We start from the raw sequence: 21805 nt of genomic DNA, 5'->3' as shown, positions 1-21805 counted from the left end.
CCTGGGCAACACAGGAAGACCCTGTCTCTACAAAAACTTTAAAAATTACCTGGGCATGGTGGTACATGCCTACAGTCCCAGCTACTCAGGAGGCTGAGGCAGGAGGATCACGGGAGCCCAGCAATTCGAGGCTGTAGCAAGCCATGATCACATTACTGCAGTTCAGCCTGGGCAATGGTGCGAGACAGTGTCTCAAAGAAAAAAAACAACTAAAACTTATTTTTGAAAACAAAAGTACACTTCTGTCAGTATGGCTCAATCTTTGCCAAAATAGCTTTACCTTGTACTTCAAGTGTATTTTGTCAAAACCTAAAGCTGCAGATTAGCTTATTTGATTTATAGAAAACATGTACCATATAACCTAATTGGCAAAGGCAGTTTTCATTATTAAACTAACCAACCAAATTGAACTGTCAAAAAAAAGGCTCATGCCTGTAATCCCAGCACTTTGGGAGGCCAAGGCAGACAGATTGCGTGAGGTCAGGAGTTCGAGATCAGCCTGGCCAACATGGCAAAATCCCATCTCTACTAAAAATACAAAAATTAGGCAGGTGTGGTGGTGAGCGCCTGTAATTCCAGCTACTCGGGAGGCTGAAGCAGGAGAATCGCTTGAACCCAGGAGGCAGAGGCTGCAGTGAGCCAAGATTATGCCACTGCACTCCAGCCTGGGTGAAAGTACAAGATTGCCTCAAAAACTAAAAAATAGTAAAAAATAAAAATAAAAATAATTTAAAAAAAAATTTTTTTTTAAATCTTTCCTTTAATTGCGGTTTCCCAGAATGTTTCAGAATATGAAAAGCATGAAAATAACTTGGAAGTGAAAAACTGGTAATCACGGCTCTAGATGACCAAAAATAAAAGTCATCCAGTAATCACTATGCTCTTAACTTGAATCTGAATAGTTAGCCATGATGTCTCATTCCCAAGGCCAGTTCAGAACCATTTGGATTTGGAATATAGGCTTCATAAGACTACATATTGTTCACCATCACCACCACCCAGGATACACAATCACAGATTACCTAAATCAGAAGGGTTACAGAAACGTGGGATCTACTTAACACCTATCCACTACACATACTCTGGCAATGGAGGAGGGAACCTAGAAGGCAACTGAAAATGTTCTTGAACAACAACAACAAAAAAAACCCACTGGATCACAACAGAACCACCCCTCTACCACCAAAGTTCACAATTCTCAGGAATTCCTGAACAATCTAAGTGCAAACCAATACAAACCAAGAAGTTCAAATAAATCAAGAGTTTTGTCTTCCCTAAGCGGGTACTTGACAGCAGCATACAATTATATACTATCTCTTTTTCTTTTCCTTTTATGGTACTGAAATAAGTACTACAGAGCAGGGCTTTTCAACGTCAGCGCTACTGACATTTTGGACTACACAATTCTTATAATTTAATGTTTCTGTGCATTTTAGGATGTTTAGCAGCATCGTGATCTCTACCCACTAGATGCCAGAAACAGCTCCCCAGTGGAGACCAAAAAAATCTTCAGAAATTCACAAATATCCTCTGGGACACAAAATTGCCCCCGATTTAAAGTGCACACACACACACTCACATACACAGGCACACACACATAGCTCCAGAGGGTTCATGAAAAACAAGTTAAACGATATGACCTACATATCAGGAACACAGGGAAAAGGAGGATAGGAAAGGTTGGCAGAATCAACCAGGCAGGCAATAATTGTCTTTTTCCATTCCCCTAAAAATATTCTTTAAAAAAAAAAAAGACTCGTTGTAGTAACTTTCAGTACTTACCTGGGAGGAGGAGAGGCAAGGAGGGAAAGGAGGACCTGGGAAGCTTCATTATTAATGTACTAACCACCCTGTTAGCTCTGTCCTCCTATTTTTCTTTTACTCTTAATCTTATAGTGATAATCCATAGCCTAAGTAAAAGGTTAACCAAAAACAGGTAAAACAAGAGAAAATGGAAGAGAAACTCAAGTACTAGGAAAGTAAATAAATGCTAGCTAAGAAGGAAAGGCAACTTAACACACAAGAATGTATGTCCCACCAGAACTTTAAACACCACATACCCCAAAGTAAGAACAATTCATTGAGCTGAAAAGGCCTCTGAAGATGAGTGCAGAGTGTGTCTTGCTCAAGATCGCAATGCTAGCCAGAGATTGTTTTAGTAAGATTTTGAGTGTTAACACAAATTCATATGTTGCCTGGCAACATAGCAAGACTTCATCTCTACAAAAAAAAATAAAAATTAGCCGGGTATGGTGGCACACGCGCATAGTCCCAGCAACTTAGAAGGCTGAGGCAGAAGAATCAGCTCCTTGAGCCCAGGAGATGAAGGCTACTATGAGCCATGATCGTGCCACTACCCTCAGCCTTGGGAAACAGAGTGAGACCCTGTCTCAAAAAAAAAAGAAGAAAAAAAAGGAGGAAAAAGAAAATTTGGCATATAGTGGAAGAAAAAAAATCCACCAATCCAACACCCAGCTAGTAATCATTAATACCACTGTAGTATGTTTCCTTTTAGTTATATTTAGGAGAATATCTGGAAAAGGCAAAGAAGACAGGAGAGTTGGCAAGGTTGAAGGTACACTCTCAGAAGAGAAACAGCTCTGTGAAGAAGGAAGCTCCAGCAACTGACTTCCTGAGGAATGAGCTTCAATCAATTAAAGGGCTGCCCTGCTGCTTCAATCAGGGCCTGTAAGGGCCCTTTTGCAGTGTTGACTATACCTGGTGCTTATCCCCACTGCAGCAGCTGCCCAAGTGAGCTTCTCAAAGAGAAAAATGGGACACATAAAAGCCCACTTAAGGGTAGCATTTCTATGATGTATCAGTGTACAAAATGAAAGAGACAAAAACAAAAAGCTGAAGTTTGTGTTAAGGTTGCATTAGCAGTAATTTTTAATTTTTAAAATTTCTAAACATTTCCGTGTGTTTAGATCATTATAAATATCACTTAATGACTACTAATAACCAAATGAATAAAGATACCACAATATACCTACCATTCCATAATTAGATACATAAAATGTTTCTAATTTCTTGGTATTATGGATCTCTCTGGTCCTAGAAGTATTCAGAACACTCTATCCTTAGAACACAGCACCAGAAGTATAATTACTAGGTTTAAGAGCATTAACACTTTTGTAACTCCTTTCTAAAAAAGCCAGTAGGGGCCGGGCGCGGTGGCTCAAGCCTGTAATCCCAGCACTTTGGGAGGCCGAGGCGGGTGGATCACGAGGTCAGGAGATCGAGACTATCCTGGCTAACACGGTGAAACCCCGTCTCTACTAAAAATACAAAAAATTAGCCGGGCGAGGTGGCAGGCGCCTGTAGTCTCAGCTACTTGGGAGGCTGAGGCGGGAGAATGGCGTGAACCCGGGAGGCGGAGCTTGCAGTGAGCCGAGATCGCGCCACTGCACTCCAGCCTGGGAGACACAGCGAGACTCCGTCTCAAAAAAAAAAAAAAAAAAAAAAAAGCCAGTAGGACTATACATTCTCTTCAGCAGTTTGCCCGTTGGCACCACCATTCTTTAGCAGCCAGTATTAAAAGCCAATTTTGATTCCTCTGTACTGAAGTTCAAGAGCAGAGACTGTATCTTACCCACAGTGTTCACCCTCCTTTTTCCAATTTCCTGGAATAGAGGAGGCACTATATAAATATTTCTTGAGAATGTTGAACTCCTTTATTTAACAAACATTTAGTGAATATCCACTACGTACCCGGACTTTTCTGGACACTGAGGATATAGAAGAAAACAAAACAAAAAACCCTGCTCTCAAAAACCATAGCAATAAACAAAGTAAATTATATAGTATAGTTAACCCCTGAACAACATTGGGTTTAGGGGCCCTGTCCCCACGCCCTGTGCAGTCACAAATCTGCATATAACTTTTGGTTCCCCCAAAACTTAACTACTAATAGCCTACTGTTGACTAGAAGCCTTATGGATAACATAAACAGTTGATTTAACACATATTTTGTGTATGTATTATATACTGTATGCTTACAATAAAGTAAGCTAGAAAAAAGACGTCAAGAAAATCAAAACAGAAAATACATTTACAGTACTGTATTTATTAATACCTTAAGTTTATGTCATCTGTTTATAAGCTGCAGACCTCAATCTACAGTATATATCAAGCAATTCAACTTTTTGTTATTATTATGACTTTTTTCTTCTTCTTAGGAGCACTTAGAGCATCACTAGTGGCACTTTGTATGAGTCCCATGGTGTTGCAAGGTTTATGGTATTGCACTAAATACAAAGAAAAATACAAGAGAACCTCAAGAGATCACTTTTTATGGTGATAAGGAATTTACTGAAGGGACAAACTGCTTACACAGAGATGATTAACATCACACAATGTTTTAAGCGGATACTTGCAACACTTGAGCTCACTGCAATAGCAAAGAAGATGGCTATAAAAGTATTACGGTAGTATACACTAATTTTATGCAGTTATGATTTAATACTACATTTCTCTCAACTGCAAATAGCTCCATGTCCTGTCTATAGTGTTTGTGTGCATAAGTTTTGATAAATGTTACCTTTTACAATAGATACGTGCTTCTTTTATGGTAGCGAATGATAAAGCAGACTAGTATCTACATACATTTTATGCATTTATAACATCTTTTTCTTAATTTTTTTGATATTTCTAGGCTACATTTCTTCTGCAAAATTTTTTCAAACTGTTACAAGTCTCCAAAAAGTTTTCCAATATATTTACTGAAAAAAATCCACGTATAAGTGGACCTACATAGTTCAAACCCATGTTGTTGAAGGGTTCTTTGAGAGAAAAGTAGTGAGGTAGGGGTAAGAAACACTACAATTTAAAATAGGATGCTCAGGGAAGATGGCCTCTGAGCAAAGACAACAGAGATGAGGGAAGAGGTAATGTGACTATCTAGAGGAAAAGTATTCCAGGCAAAGGGAGCAGCAACAGTAAAGGACTGAAAGAAAGAGTGTGGCTTCGCTATGTTCACAAGTGCAGTGAGGCAGCTATGGCTGGAATGGAAACAGCAAAGTGATCAAAGAGACCATGAAGGACTTTACTCTCTAAGACTTGAGCTTCTTGTCAGATTGAGACAGACAGCCCTGAAGAGTTCTAAGCAGAATCGTATGAGCTGACTCCTGTTATAAAGGATCCCTGCTACTATTTTGAGAAAAGGCTACACTCAGCCAGGGTAGAAACAGACTAGCTAGGAAGCTAATGATAATCTAGGCAATAAACCAGGACAGTGGTGTTTGTGGAGTGATGAGAAATGGTCAGACACGATGTATTTCAAAGGTAGAGCCAAAAGAACATACTAATAGTCTGAAAGCGGAGTATGAAAAAGAGAAGAATCAAGAATAACTTCTAATCCAGTCTACCAGAGCTTAAAGGTAAAAATTATAAATAAAAAATAAAGAATGACCCCTAAACTTCTTTTCTGAACAGCTGAAAAGACAGTTGTGATTAACTAAAGATTATGGGTCAAGAAGGTTAGGCGGGGAGGGGAAGAAAGTAATCCTATCAATTTTGTGCATATTAATAGAAAGATCTCTATTAGATATCCAAGTGGAAATGTGGGTTAAGCACTTTTACACATTAAGTCTGGAGTCTGAGGAAAGAAGTTCAGACTGGGCTAGGTGCAGTGGCTCATGCCTGTAATCCCAGCACTTTGGGAGGCCAAGGTGGGCAGATCACTTGAGGTCAGGAGATCAAGACCAGCCTGGCCAACATGGTGAAACCCGGCTCTACTAAAAATACAAAAATTAGCCACAGGTGGTTATTATATGCCTGTAATCCCAGCTACTCAGCAGGCTGAGGCAGGAGAATCACTTAAACCCAGGAAGCGGTGGTTGCAGTGAGCCAAGATCACATCACTGCATTCCAACCTACATGACAGAGTAAAACTCTGTCTCCAAAAAAAAAAAAAAAACGAGAAGTCCAGTCCAGCCTGGAAATAGAAATTTGGGAGTCTGGGAGTCCTCATCATATAGGTTGGTTATATTTAAAGCCATTAGGTTGGATGAGATCACCAAAAGGCATAACTGTAGAGGATAATGTGAAGGACTCAGCCTTGAGGTACTCTAATATTAACAGGCCATCACAGTGAAACTATGTTCAATTAGTTACCCCCTAAAAAATAGTTCTACCTATACATCTATGGCCAATTGATTTTTGACAAGGTTACCAAGCCATTCAATGCTGAACAGACTCTTCAACAAATGATGCTGAGACAACCGGATTTCCACATGGAAAAGAATGAAGATGGACCCCCTTCTCACATCATTTACAAAAATTACCTCAAAACGGATTAAAGACATAAGAGCCGAAACCATAAATCTTTTAGAAAAAAAATACGAACAGATTTTTATAAGCTTAGAGTTGCCACAGGATTCTTAGATATGACACCAAAAACCCAGGCGTGGTGGCTCACACCTGTAATTCCAGCCCTTTGGGAGGCCAAGGTAGGCGGATTATGAGGCCAGGAGTTCGAGACCAGCCTGGTCAACATGATGAAACCCCATCTCCACTAAAAATACAAAACTTAGCCAGGCATGGTAGCACATGCCCATAATCCCAGCTACTCAGGAGGCTGAGGCAAGAGAATCACTTGAACCTGAGAGGTGGAGGTTGCAGTGAGCAGAGATCGCGCCACTGCACTCCAGCCTGGACGATAGAGTGAGACTCCATCTCAGAAAAAGATAAAACACCTAAAGCATGAACAACAACAAAAAATAGATAAACTGGACTTCATCAAAATTAAAAGCTTTTGGTTTTTGATTCATTGAAGGACGTTATCAAGAAAGCAAAAAGGGAACCTACAGAATGAGAAAATACTTGCAAACTGTGTATCTAATAAGAGATTTATATCCAGAACACATAGAGAAAAAGATAACCCAATTTAAAAATGGGCAAAGGATTTAAATAGACATTTCTCCACAAACAAATGGCCAACATGAAAAGATGTTCAACATCATCAGCCATTAGGAAAATGCAAATCCAAACCATAAGATACACTTCAAATCTATCATTTAATTTTTAAAAAACTAAAAAAATAATTAAGCCAGGCACAGTAGTTCATGCCTGTAATCCCAGCACTTTGGGAGGCTGAGGCCAGCAGATTACTTAAAGTCAGGAGTTCAAGACCAGCCTGGTCAACACGGTGAAACTCCGTCTCTACTAAAAATACAAAAATTAGGCAGGTGTGGTGGCACGTGCCTGTAATCCCAGCTGCTCGGGAGGTTGAGGCAGGAGAATTGTTGGAACCTGGGAGGCGGAGGTGGCTGTGAGCTGAGATCACGCCACTGCACTCTAGCCTGGACGACAAAGTGAGACTTCGTCTCAAAAACAAAAAAAAAAATACACAAAAATTAGCCAGGTGTGGTGGCATGCACCTATTGTTCCAGCTACTCAGGAGGCTGAGGCAGGAGAGTCGCTTGAACCTGGGAGGCGGAGGTTGCAGTGAGCCGAGATTGTGCCACTGCACTCCAGCTTGGGGGACAGGGCTACACTCCACCTCAAAAAAGAAACAAAAACAAAAGTATTAACCATAATTTCATATATAATTTTAATATAATTATTAATTAATATTATAGCTACACATTATTAGCTATAATTTTTCTAAAAAACATAAAACAACAAGCATTGGAGAGGAAGGAACATTGCTTGGAGGAATGTAACACGGAGTTCACAACCAGCCTGGACAACATAGTGAAACCGCATCTCTATTTTTAAAATAAGGAATGTAGCCAGGCGTGGTGGTGGGGGACTGTAGTCCCAGCTACTCAGGAGGGTGAGGCAGGAGAATGGCGTGAACCCGGGAGGCGGAGCTTGCAAAGAGCCAAGATCGTGCCACTGCACTCCAGCCTGGGCGACAGAGTGAGACTCTGTATCAGAAAAAAAATAAATAAAAATAAGGAATGTAAAATGGTGCAGCCACTATGAAAACAGTTTGGTGGTTCCTCAAAAACCTAAACGTAAGGCTGGGTGGGGTGGCTTATGCCCGTAATCCCGTCCTTTGAGAGGCCGAGGCAGGCAGATCACTTGAGGCCAGGAGCTGGAGACCAGACTGGCCAACATGGTGAAACTGCGTTCCCACTAAACATAGAAAAATTAGTGGGGACTAGTGGCGCACACCTGTAGTCCCAGCTATTCGGGAGGCTGAAGCAGGAGAATCGCTTGAACCCGGGAGGCGGCAGCTGCAGTAAGCTGAGATCGCGTCATTGCACTCCAGCCTGGGCGACAGAGCAAGACTCCATATCAAAAAAAAAAAAAAAAAAAAAAGGGTAAGCATAGAATTAGCATATGACCCAACAATTCCACTCCTAGGAATATCCTCGAAAGAACTGACAATGTTCACTGCAGCATTATTCACAATAGCCGAAGGGTGGAAACTGTCCAAGTGTTCAACAAATAAACAAAATGTGGTATATCCTACAATAAAGTATTACTCAGCCATAAAAGGAATGAGATTCTGATACATGCTACAACATGGATGAACCCTGAAAACATTATGCTAAGTAAAATACGCCAGACACAAATGGACAAATTTTTAAGATTCTACATATATGAAATATCTAGAACAGGCAAACTTACGGAGACAGAAAGTATAGAAACTTTCAGCTGGGCATACAAGATTCTCCATGATTTAAATCTACTTTTGGTCTTTTCTCACATTTTCTCACTCTATGAATCCTGGTTCCAACTAATTTGATATGTACTTTGAACATGTTCCATACTCATGCTATTTCTTCTTTGCAGTCCTCCTCCCCTTCCCCTTTCTACTGATTAAAATCTTTATCCTTCAAAACATGATGTAGGTTAAATTGTGGAAAAAAAAAATTAAAAATCTTCAGCCAGGTGCTGTAGCTCATTTGGGAGGCCGAGGCGGGTGGATCACGAGGTCAGGAGTTCAAGACCAGTCTGGCCAAGATGGTGAAACCCCTTGTCTACTAAAAATACAAAAATTAGCTGGGCGTGGTGGTGGGCACCTGTAATCCCAGGGACTCAAGAGGCTGAGGCAGGAGAATCACTTGAACCCGGGAGGCGGTGGTTGCAGTGAGCCAATATTGTGCCACCACACTCCAGCCCGGGCGACAGAGCGAGACTCCGTCTTAAAAAAAAAAAAAAAAATCTTCTTTGTCCTCAAAAGTCTAGTCAAAAATTCACCTACTGTGCAAAGCCTTTCTTGACCTCTAGATCCCCACTATCACAGCCTACTAGATGCAAATTCATCCAACTAACCTTGGATGAATTTGTTTGGATGTAAACAGCACTTGTTTTCACTTCTCTTACACTTTCTTTCTTGTGTTCTGCATATAATAATCTGTGCATTTGTCTAATCCTAATCCTGTCACCCCACCCGGGTTACAAATTCTACCAAAACATGACTATGTTTATACTGCGTTCATCTTTGTATCATCTGCTGTACCTGTACGGTCAAACAGTGAACATTTAATCAGTAACTACTAAAACTAAACAAAAATCTAAAGCAAAAAAAGATTTGGAATCTACACGAGAAAATTCCTACTGACAAACACAATTCCAAAATGTAAAGAATATTTTTCTTTTTTTTTTTTTTTTGAGACAGTCTCAATCTGTTGCCCAGGCTGGAGTGCAGCGGCAGATCTCGGCTCACTGCAACCTCCACCTCCTGGGTTCAAGTGATTCTCCTGCCCCAGCCTCCTGAACAGCTGGGACTAAAGGCGTACCCCACTACGCCCAGCTAATTTTTGTATTTTTGGTAGAGACAGGGTTCACCACGTTGGCCAGGATGGTCTCGATCTCTTGACCTCGTGATCCACCAGCGTCGGCCTCCCAAAGTGCTGGGATTACAGGCGTGAGCCACCGTGCCTGGCCAAGAACATCTTTTTAAAAGAATGAACAGCAATGCCTATCAAAGAAACAATGTGATGGTGAAACAGTGTAACATTTGTCATCAATAAAGTCTGGTAATAGGAAAACATTTTTAAAAGCAAGTCCAAGCAATTTATGAATACATTTGTAATTACCTTCTTTATGTCTAAATAAAAAGTATGATTAAGGGAACAAGCATCTAAGAAAAGAAAATAAGCCTATCTTTGTTTCTCAGGTCCTCCCAAGATCAAGCAAATATGCAACGTGACCTTTAAATAAAAGCAATTTTACATAATGCAGGGTATTTTTTTTCGGGTTTTTAAATTTATTATCTATTTTATTTTATTATTATTTTTTTGAGACGGAGTCTTGCTCTGTCACCCAGGTTGGAGTGCGGTAGTGCAATCTCAGCTCACTGCAACCTCTGCCTCCCAGGTTCAAGTGATTCTCCTGCCTCAGCCTCCTGAGTAGCTGAGATTACAGGAGCCCACCACCACGCCTGGCTAATTTTTGTATTTTTAGTAGAGACAGGGTTTCACCATATTGGCCAGGCTGGTCTCGAACTCCTGACCTCATGATCCGCCCGCCTCGGCCTCCCAAAGTATCCCGTGCCTCGGGATTACAGGCACGAGCCACCGCGCCTGGCCTATTTTTTATTTTTTTAGACAAGAGTCTCACTCTGTCGCCCAGGCTGGAGTGCAGTTGTGCAATCTCAGCTCACTGCATCCTCCACCTCCCAGGTTCAAGCAATTCTCCTGCCTCAGCCTCCCAAGTAGCTGGGATTACAGGCAACCAACTAATTTTTTTTCTATTTTTAGTAGAGATGGAGTTTCACCATGTTGGCCAGGCTGGTCTCAAACTCTTTACCTCAAACGATCTGCCCACCTCGGCCTCCCAAAGTGCTGGGATTACAGGTGTGAGCCACCAGACTCGACCAAAATAATGCAGTTATTAATCTAATGTTTGTCATCACATCTATAAAACCTTCATGTAGTCCTGTAATTCCTACTGCCAAGTTCTCAACTGCTTTCCTCTGCATAGGACTTAAGTGTGTACATGTGGCAATGTCTGATACACCCCTCTGTCAGGATAGAACAAAGAGGGAATGACTTTTTAAAACAATTTAAAGTTTTCTCAGATCTCTAACATTCCTTTAAGAGCTAAAGCCTGAGAAAACTGTAAGCTCTACACATTGGGAGGTTGAAGCAAGCAGATCATCTGAGGTCAGGAGTTCAAGACCAGCCTGGCCAACATGGTGAAACCCCGTCTCTACTAAAAATACAAAAATTAGCCAGGCGTGGTGGTGGGCTCCTGTAATCTCAGCTACTCAGGAGGCTGAGGCAGGAGAATCACTTGAACCTGGGAGGCAGAGGTTGCAGTGAGCCGAGATCATGCCACTGCACTCCAGTATGGGTAACAGAGCAAGACTGTCTCAAAAAAAAAAAACATCGACCATAAGCTCTAAATATGAACATTAAGACATATCCCTTTGAATACAAAGGGGACACAAGTTAGTTTTTTCTAATGTCAAGAAACACAGCCTTGGTGACACGGTGAAACCCTATCTCTACAAAAATTAGAAAAATTAGCTGGGCATGATGGCGCACCTGTAGTCCCAGTTACTTGGAGGCCAAGGTGAGAGGATCACTTGAGCTTGGGAGACAGAGGTTGCAGTGAGCTGAGATCGTGCTACTGCACTCCAGCCTGGGTGACAGAGTGAGACCCTGTCTCCAAGAAAAAACAAAACAAAAAACAAAAACACTCACTATCGGACTAGAGTTATTGTCAAAAAAAGAACAAAAAAACCAAACCACTCAACAGGAGACTGAGATAACCCATTGTACTGTAATTACAACTCTATAGAGAGTGACGGTGTGCATGTGTAGTTCCTGCTACTTGGAGGCTGAGGCAGGAGGATGGTTCAGCCCAGGAGATTGAGGCTACAGTGAGCAGTGGTGGTGCCACTGCACTCCAACCTGGGTAACAACATGAGACCCAGTCTCAAAAAAAATTCATCCCCATTCTTTTCCATGAACTTAATCCCCAAACTGATCATTGGGCCAATTACCAAACAGCTTTCCAGAGGACAAGAAATAAGTAATCCTGGAAATGAGTGAAAATTCAAAATCTGCACTCCATTCTCATTCTCTCCTCAGTACTTATATTCAATAAACAGTCCAAGCTTTCTTAGAATTCTCTTCCTAATCCGATCGCCTATCACTGGAGAGAGCCTCTGAAATGTACACCCCCTCCATCTAGTTTCCCACCCAGCCATCACCAACCTCCCCCTCCACCCACCAAACCATTCTCCACACAATACTCCACAAAAGCCAAACTGACCATGTTTTATTACCATACTTTAAAACCTCCATTGTTTACCAAATAACTTACAGGATAAAGTATAACACTCTTAAAATAGTTAACTTGGTTGTAAGTGCCAATCATATTCAAATCTTTACCATATACTAAACACCTCCACGCTTTTGCATATACTTTCCCCTATATATGGAACGCCCTTCTCCCACTTACCGTTTAAGACCGATCTCATGTCACCTCCTCTGCATGAAACACTTCCCCAAATCCCAAAATGTATTTACTCCTTCCTATGTGCTCCCAAAGCACTTTCCACTAGCCATTTTAACACGTATCATAATGTGTTATATTTACTTAATTACAGGAGGCAGCAGAGAGTAGTGGCTAACAAGAGATGCTTTGGCATAAGACAGAATTGAGTCCAATACACAATCTTCCACCTGGTAGCTATATGACCTTAGGAAAGTTGGTAACCTCCTCTAGGACGCAGTTTTCTCATGAATAAAATGAGGTAATACGTCAATCCAGCTCAAAGTGCTACCTTGAGTGCATTCCACACTACCCACCTTCAGACTAGCACTCACTCACTGAACAGCAGCAGAGCTGAGTCTAGATGAGGAAAACCATGGTTATCTATCTCGGACTGAAGGCGGAAGTAGGTTTTCCTCCTCCAAGGAGGGACTATGTCTAAAGTTATCCCCACAGAGAGGATTCCGGGAGGACAGTGGAGTAAGAAACACCAGGAATCCATCTCCCTATCTAGACAACACTTCACTGGCAGAATCTGTCTTACAAAACTATTTTGCAACTCTGGAGTCTACTGAAGGCTTGCAAGTTTCAGGGAAAGGCTTGGAGGGTAAATTATGAAGACTTTTGGTCAATTTTAGTTCCTTGGTTTGTACCTCCATGTTGGGGCTCAGTGATACCCGAAATATGGCATTTTGACATGCTGAATGAACAAGCCTCAAGGTCTGACTTTCCTTCCTGCCCTCCTGATACCCCCACCATATCCCAAAGCCTTCATCTGCCTAAGATACAGACCCACCAAAATGAATAACTGCTTTTCTTCTCCTCCTGTAGGACCAAGAAGGTAACCACACCTAAACAGACCCTTCACAAGATAATGTACAAGTTCATCTCTGTTCTCTGATCCATTCTCCCCAGCAATCCTATCAACAGAATTCCTCTTCTCCCCCTTCCCATAACCTGTTTCACCAGGATGGTATATAAGCTTCTGAACTACATTGGAGTGTGGGGAATCACTTTGTGGTTCGCCCCATGTACACATCAAATACATTTGTATGTCTTTCCTCCAATTAATCTGCCTTGTCTGAGTTGATTTTTCAGCAAATCTTCAGAGGGCAAAAGGGAAGTTTCCCTTGGTCCCTACATCCACACTTTGTTTTCTAAATAATAAACTAATGCATTTAAAAGAATTATGAGTTTATGCTTTGGGGCACACAATGTACAAAGATGTAATTATGTGAAATCAAACACTGAAAGAGGTGGGGATGGAGCTATAAAGGAGCAGAGTTTTTATATGTCAAAGTTAAACTGGTATAAATTGAAATTACAATATTTAGGATGTTTAATGTAATCCCCATGGTAACCACACAAAAACTACAGAATATACTCAAAAGAAAATGAGATGTGAGCAGTGGATCACGCATGTAATCCCAGCACTCTGAGAGGCTGAGACGTAGATCGCTTGAGCCCAGGAGTTCGAGACAAGCTTGAGCAACATGGCAAAACCCAGTCTCTATTTACAAATAAAATAAAAATAAGAAAATGCAAAGAAATATAAACATTTCACTACAAAAAAAAAACCAGCTAAACAAAAAAATAGTAATGCAGGAAATAAGGAACAAAAGGCTATATGCCTATACAAAACAAATAGCAAAATGACAGAGGTCCTTCTTTTTATTGTATGTGACAGGGTCTCCCGTCATCCAGGTTGGAGTGCAGTGACATGATCATAGCTCACTGCAGCCTCAATTTCCTGGGCTCAAGTGATCCTCCTGCTTCAGCCTCCTGAGTAGCTAGGACTAAAGGTGCGCGCCACCATGCCTGGCTAATATTTTTTTTATTGTTTGTAGGAACATGGTCTCATTATGTTGCCCAGGCTGGTTCAAACTCCTGGACTCAAGTGATCTTCCCATTTCAGCTTCCCAAAGTGCTGAGATTACAGGAATGAAACACTGCACCTGGCCCTCCTTCCTTAACAGTAATTACTTTAAATGTAAATAGTTAAATGTTCCAATTAAAAGACAGACCTGGCAGAATGGATTAAGAGCACCTGATCCAACTATGTCCATTTACAAGAGACTCACTTTAGATCCAAAGACACAAACAGATTGAAGGTGAAAGGATGGAAAAAATATTCCACGCAAACAGTAACCAAAAGAGAGCAGGGTGGTGACTATAGTATTAGACAAAATAGACTTTAAAACAAAAAAGATTACAAGAGAAAAAAGACATTACATATTAGTAAGAGGTTCAATACAGCAAGAAGATATAACATTTATAAACATTTATGTACCTAATGCCCATCAAAATGTACAATGCAAAAACCAACAAAAACAGATAGTGCTACAATAACAGTTTCAGACTTCAATACACCCTCCATCCCCAATAATGAATAGAACAACCAAAAAGAAGGTAAGGAAATAGAGGACTTAACACAAACCAACTAGATCTAACAGACATAAATAACACTCACTACCCAACAGCAGCAGCACTCACATCATTCTGTAGTGCCCATGGGACATTTTGCAGGACAGACTATATGTTAAGCCAAAAATTAAGTCTCAGTATATTTTAAAAGATAACTATCATACAAAGTATCTTCTCTGACCATAACAGACAAGTATGACCAATACGGATGAGTACACTGAGATACACAGAAGTTAAAGCAGTAACCAATACAGATGAGTATACTGAAACACATGGAAGTTAAATAACTTACAATAGGCCATAGAGCCAGGTTTCAAAACCAGGCAATTTTGAAAAAGTAAGGTCAGAGTAAGGTTAAATAAGTTTTGAAAAGGGAAGATCAAGCCCCAAAAGTAAGATCAAGGAGTCATAACAAAAACTTTTTTCAAAAACTTTTTTGAAATTATACATTTTATCTCAATTGAAAAGGAATTCTTTCCATAACCTATGGAAAGAATAAAAGCATGCTTTTGATTATTTAAAATTCTAATAATTACAAGCAATCAGTTATTTTCTCGTCAAATATACCAATAAAAGCCTAATGATATACAATGTTTAAAGTCATAACTCTTCCATTGTAAATCAAAAAAGTAGTAAACAAAATTATGCACATAAGAATAATGGTTGGATTGAAATTCCACATAAACATTAAGAATACTTGTTATTTTAAAAGCACTAAGCAAGACAAACATTAACAATTACTAAGAAAGCACAAAGTGGGCAGTGCACACAAAAGGTATTGTTGGCAATACCAAAGATGGGTAGTGCTAAGGTAATTATGTGCAATTATTTCAAAATGTTAAGGATATCCAAATTATATAAGACTCCAATCATGGCACAATGGTAAATACTCTGGAAGCCATTAATACACAACTATGATAAATTGATTGTAAACTTGTATCATTAAAGTTGTTTGACAAAAATATCTGGCTTTTAACTCCCAGAACTTTACAGTACTGTTCTGTAAGTGCTTCTTAGCTATGTAAAACAAAAATGCTAACACATTAGTTTTTTGGATATTTTTGTTGTTGTCACCAAAGAGCACATACCAAAATATACTACCTCCCAAAATGACAACTACAGCAAAAGACCATTACTAAGGAAGCTCTCCTCCAAGCAGCACTTCTCAAACAGCTACAATTTAGACACCTACAGGGATCTTTAAAAAATACCAATACATAGCACCCACTCCAGACCAAATAAATCAGAGTATCTGGGGATGGGTACAAGTGTTTTAAAAAGTTCCCGAAGTGATTCTAATGTGTAGCCAGGGTTAAGAATCACTGTGCCAAGGAAATCTAAGCCCTCTGTGGTATCATTTCATACAGAGCTTTTGTCCTTAATTGTCTGAAAAAGTATTCATTTTATTCAGCCAACTTGCAAACCAAGAGAGTAAAACAAATAGGACCCTTTAACTACTAAAAGGGGTGTTAATTAGAAGTACACTTAGCTAAACACGTTAGGCAAAAATCAAGGCAAAAGGAGTCCATTAACGTTTTAGATAACAGATACGTTCAATTAACATGTCAAATATGCCAATAAACAAACTGCGGATTTTTCAACCCACACTACAAACTGTGAAATGGTGCTATGCTTTCTGGTGCATTCAAGAGCCCACTAATTCCAAAAGAGCTGTGCTGAAACAACTGTCAACCTTAAAAATTGAAAGTTCCAAATGTGTTGCAAAAAACACAAACAAAAAACCGAAATAAAGATTACTTAAACTGGGCCGGGCGCAGTGGCTCATACCTGTAATCCCAGCACTTTGGGAGACTGAGGTGGGCAGATCACTTGAGGTCAGGGGTCGGAAACCAGCCTGGCCAACATGGTGAAACCTTGTCTCTACTAAAAATACAAAAATTAGCTGGGCATAGTAGCAGGCACCTGTAATCCCAGCTACTTGGGAGGCCAAGGGGGGAGAACTGCTTGAACCCGGGAGGTGGAGGTTGCAGTGAGCCAAGATCATGCCACTGGCATGTGAGCCTGGGCAACAGAGTGAGACTTCATGCCAAAACAAACAAAAAAAATTACTTAAACTGAACTTTAAGGTTGTATAACTGCCAGAGCAAACCTTTTCATGCTTTCATGCACACGCTATCTCTGAAAATACTGTCAGAACTCTGAAATTCAAACACATGCCTACATTTTTGTATTTGGCTACTTAACTGTTTCACAGGTCAACTAAATAAATTAAGCCTCAAAAACAAGTATTAAAATATGCTGTTGCGGCCGGGGCACAGTGGCTCACGCCTGTAATCCCAGCACTTCGGGAGGCTGAGGCAGGTGGATCAGTTGAGGTCAGGAGTTCGAGACCAGTCTGGCCAACATGGTGAAACCCCATCTCCACTAAAAATACAAAAATAAGCCAGGCATGGTGGCTCACACCAGTTTTCCTAGCTACTCAGGAGGCTGAGGAATGAGAATCGTTTCAACACGGGAAAGAGAGGTTGCAGTGAGCCGAGATCATGTCACTGCACTTCAGCCTGGGTGACAGAGCAAGGCTCCATCTCAAAAAATAAAAATACTTTTATATATATATATACACACATATACATATACACATATATAGACACACACACACACACATATATATATATATATATATATATATATATGGTGGTGTGTTTCCCCAAAACAGTACTACGGGGTCCTCATCTTGTATTTAAAATCCTTAAGAACAAATGTGCTTCAGAATTTTTCAGATTTTAGAAAGATAACACAGCATTTATACCCAAACAGACCCTGTAAGGTCTAAAATAGCACCAATAACCGAATAAATTAATATTCCAAGAGCAGAACATAACTATTTCCTAAGTGAGATAAGGATTATTAAGTAGCCTTCTGTCAGTACAAGTCAGCAAATTATTTTGCAAAAACTTCTGAAAAAACTTCCTTTTTCAGAGCTTTGAATGAAGCAGTAATTCAAGATTTCTCTTTGATATTCAAGATACTGCAACTGGGCTGCAGAAAAAAGTCACTATGATGAAAACATCCTTTTAATACAACTGTAATTCTACAGAAACAACTCAAGTTATTAGAGTCCAAGCGGTGCCCAATAATTTTCATAATGATTAGAATAGCATTTAAGTGTTCACCTTAATTTTCATAACACAATTTTGAGCAAGACCAAACAAATACATCAAAATATGCATACTGACTAAGGCAAGCCTGAAGCAGAGGGCCTGATGTAAAACAGGGGCAAACTGACACCCATAATAGCTCACCTAACTTTCTATCTAGCAGTGTGGAAACCACACAGGGCTCTGAAGCTAAGTGATCAATGTTCTAATCCAAGCTTAACCATACAGGAAAATTACTTACATACTCTACCCCCAGTTTCTTTACCTGTAAATGGAGATAATAATAGAACCTACCTCACTGCATTTTTTTTTTTTTGGAGACAGAGTCTCACTTTGTTGCCCAGGCTGGAGTGTAGTGGCACAATCTCGGCTCATTGCAACCTCCACCTCCCGGGTTCACGCAATTCTTCCTGCCTCAGCCTCCCGGGTAGCTGGGATTACAGGCGTCCGCCAGCACGCCCAGCTAACTTTTTGTATTTTTGTAGAGATGGGGTTTTGCCACGTTGGCCAGGCTGGTCTTGAACTCCTGACCTTAGGTGATCCGCCCGCCTCAGCCTCCCCCAGTGTTGGGATTACAGGTGTGAGCCACTGCGTCCAGCCAACCTCACTGCATTTTTAAGAAGATTAAATAAAGTAAAAGTTGAACTCCATGATTTACAAATAGCGTTAATCCCCTCCACCTAAACTACCACCACTTTTTCAAAGACACTTACATACTGAAGGGGGTCAAGTATGACTTGTTGGCAGGGCGTGGTGGCTCACACCTGTAGTCCCAGCACTTTGGGAGGCCGAGGAGGGCAGATCACTTGGTGTCAGGAGTTGGAGACCAGCCTGGTCAACATGGTGAAATCCCATCTCTACTAAAAATACGAAAATAAGCCAGGCATGGATGCCTATAATCCCAGCTACTCAGGAGGCTGGGGCAGAACTGCTTGAACCCAGCAGGTGGAGGCTGCAAAGAGTCAAGATCGAGCCATTGCACTCCACCCTGGGCAACAGAGTGAGTCTCTGTCTCAAAAAAATAAATACATACATAAATACATAAATAAATAGTATGATTCGTCTATGAAATCAGATGAATTTTATAATACAAAACTCACCATGAAAATATGACTTTCAAATTTCAAAAATCCGTCCTGACATGGTGGCTCAAGTCTGTAAGCCCAGCTAGTCGGGGGGCTTGAAGCGAGTTCAAGACCAGCCTGGGCAAATGAGACTCTCTCCACTTTAAAAAGAAAAACTTCAAAAATCCAATGTAGATTAAAAAATGATGGCTAATTTCTGAAATCAGGGCCGTTTCTCAAAACATTTTTTATACCTTTGCTGTGCCTGATCAAAACACATTCTAGCCAAAACCACCGACTACTCTCCCAGTATCTTTTTGTCTTCTACACTACCAATTGCACACATAATGGTTGTTAGGTGAAAATAAAACTACTGAAAAGTGAACCCTTTTAACTTGAAATATAACAACGACAAGAATGACCTAGGTTTTGCAGACAAGAATAAGTCAATACAGTATTAAGACTTCACTTATACACAAAGAACCTACCCAATATTTTTTTTCCTTTTTCAACATCGAGGAAGAACCTACACAATTTAAATGCACTTAGGAAATAAGGCACAACAGTCCAAAATCCAAATTTCATAAACTACCCATTGAGTAAGAAAAGTATTAAGACTGGTAACTGTGCACAGAGTTTTGCATCTAATGGATTTTTTAACTTACTGTCAAAGGTGCAAAATGATGGAATCCTTTACTATTTATCCTAAATTTATTTTAGTTCTATTCCAAGTCAAGAATGTTAGTTTCCTGCAGATCACAACGGGCGGGGGGGAAAAAGAATGTTACAGGGCATTGAATCCATTCAGCATAACAAGTTCTGAGCTGATTCAATGCTTCACTGTTAACAACTTCCCCGAAGTAGAATATGTAACCTGGACAACATAGACCTCCAGCACACCCAGTTGAAGAGAAGATATTTAAGCAAGTTAGCACAGCTCTTGTGAAACAGAAAGCCTTCCCTAAGTTGTTAATACTCAAAACCTACTCCTTACTGTTAACACTACCATAAATAACCCATTAGGCCCTCGCAGTTACATCAGCTTTAAGAATATCATCTGCCATATGTCCTAGTAGAGTGCAACAAATGGATGCAAACATTACCCAAACATAAAGTGAAATATGAAAAGAATCTGTTATTCTGTGCTTTAATTCGATGTTGTTTAATGTGAAAAGACTTAGAACCAAAAGCAAATCGACCCACTACCTCAAAATTCCCTATAAGATTAATTAAACGAGACTTAACCCTTCATACTTGCACTTTTTCCGTCACAAACAGGAAACTCCAAAGAAAAGGAAATAGAAAAAATCCTATTTTTGCTAAGAGGAATAACAGCATTGCTTCCAACCCCCCACAGTGAGTGAACAAATGAAAAAGCAACGGGAGGAAGTGACGGGGGTAGGCGGTGGAGAGCTCAGTCGGAGTCCTAAGCGTGCCACCCGGCTCAGAGATGCCTCAAAACATCTGTTAAGAGCAGCTGCAACAGGGAAACAGGAGTCGGGGGAGGAGGGCCGCGAACTGGAGGGACTGAGAGTTGTGTCCGCACCTTCAGTTTCTTCCCTGGCCAACTCTTTGCTCACCTCCCAAGTCCCCATCCTCCCCATCCCATCTCGCTTCCTCCATAAAGAAAAATCCCCAATAAAAGCAGAGGCAGAGAAGACAAAGAGGCAGGAGGAGACTGCAAGGAGCGTCCACAACAATGGAGAAGATGGAGCGAGCGAAACTCCTGAGGACAATGAAGGGAGGTGGAGAAGCGCCGAGGGAAACGCCGCCGACCCGGGCCCCGCCAGTGGCGGACGCTGGACACAGGCCGGGCCGCACGGTCCTTGTCACCCCGGACGCCGAGGGCTGGGGCCGGGCGCCACAGGGCCTGGGGGCGCTGGGGCGGCCTGCGCGGGTCCGCGGGCAAAGGCCGGCGGGACTCACCGGCATTCTGGTCTCGGGGCCAGAGGTAGTATGTCGCTGGGATCACGATGAGCCCCACGAAGGAGGTGAGGAAGTAGAAGAAGGTGTTCCCACTGTCATCGTACTGGAACTGCTGTCCGGCCATGGCACCCCCTCCTCCGCCTCGCTCGTCTCACCGCCGCCGCCACGACCACGCTCTGCACTCCCGCTCCCAACGCCCCGGCCCAAGTGGCGTAGCTTGGACGCTGCCGCCGCCGCCTCTCCTCCCTGCCCCCACGCCACTCTCACGGACACGCCGCCGCCACCGCCGCCGCTGCTGCTGCCGCCGTCGCCGCCGCCGTCGCCAGCTCTCGCGAGAGGAGATAGTTCCCGCCCCGCTCAGTTTTCCCTCCCCCTGCCTGTCCCCAACAAGCTAGCTAAGGAAGACGTGGCGAGCGCAACGGTGGAACTCGGCGAGGTCTCGCCCTTAGCCCCGCCCCAACGTCAAAGCCCCTCCCCCTAACTCCTCCCCAGGGACCCCGCCCCTAACCCCTCCGCCTTCCCCCACCGCTCAGTTCCCAGCGCCCCACGCCGGATCCCGGGCGTCGGCTTGTGGGATCCCAGTGAAGGCTTCCCGCCCGAGCAGCGGCCGCGGGCGGTTCACTCGGCTGCGACTGGGGTCCCAGATATTCAGAGAAGAGCTGAGGCTTAGCCTGTCCTGCCCTCTCGATTAGTTGCCCTGGTTGATCATGTTTCCTTGGGTTCTGGATCTTCTCCTCCAGCCCCCATATTTTGGATGACAAATGTCATTTAGAATAAGGGGTGGGAGGCCGGGAGCAGTGGCTCACACCTGTAATCCCAGCACTTTGAGAGGCCGAGGCGGGCGGATCATGAGGTCAGGAGTTCGAGATC

General features: G+C 41.8%; 1 protein-coding gene across 1 annotated transcript in view; it reads right to left on the bottom strand.

Moving 5' to 3' along the window:
- Nucleotides 1-21209, bottom strand: part of SEC63 (SEC63 homolog, protein translocation regulator) — an 88317-nt gene extending 67108 nt beyond the window's left edge. Inside the window, 1 exon segment of the mRNA NM_001266833.1 lies at nucleotides 20936-21209. Within this exon segment, the coding sequence (NP_001253762.1) occupies nucleotides 20936-21059 (124 nt within the window). The 5' untranslated portion in view covers nucleotides 21060-21209.
- Between the last annotated feature and the right edge of the window lie 596 nt (nucleotides 21210-21805).

Source organism: Macaca mulatta, chromosome 4 (assembly GCF_049350105.2).
Source record: "Macaca mulatta isolate MMU2019108-1 chromosome 4, T2T-MMU8v2.0, whole genome shotgun sequence".
NCBI lineage: Eukaryota > Metazoa > Chordata > Mammalia > Primates > Cercopithecidae > Macaca > Macaca mulatta.
Note: the sequence above shows the minus strand (reverse complement) of the source record. Positions and strands in the feature narration are given on the sequence as shown.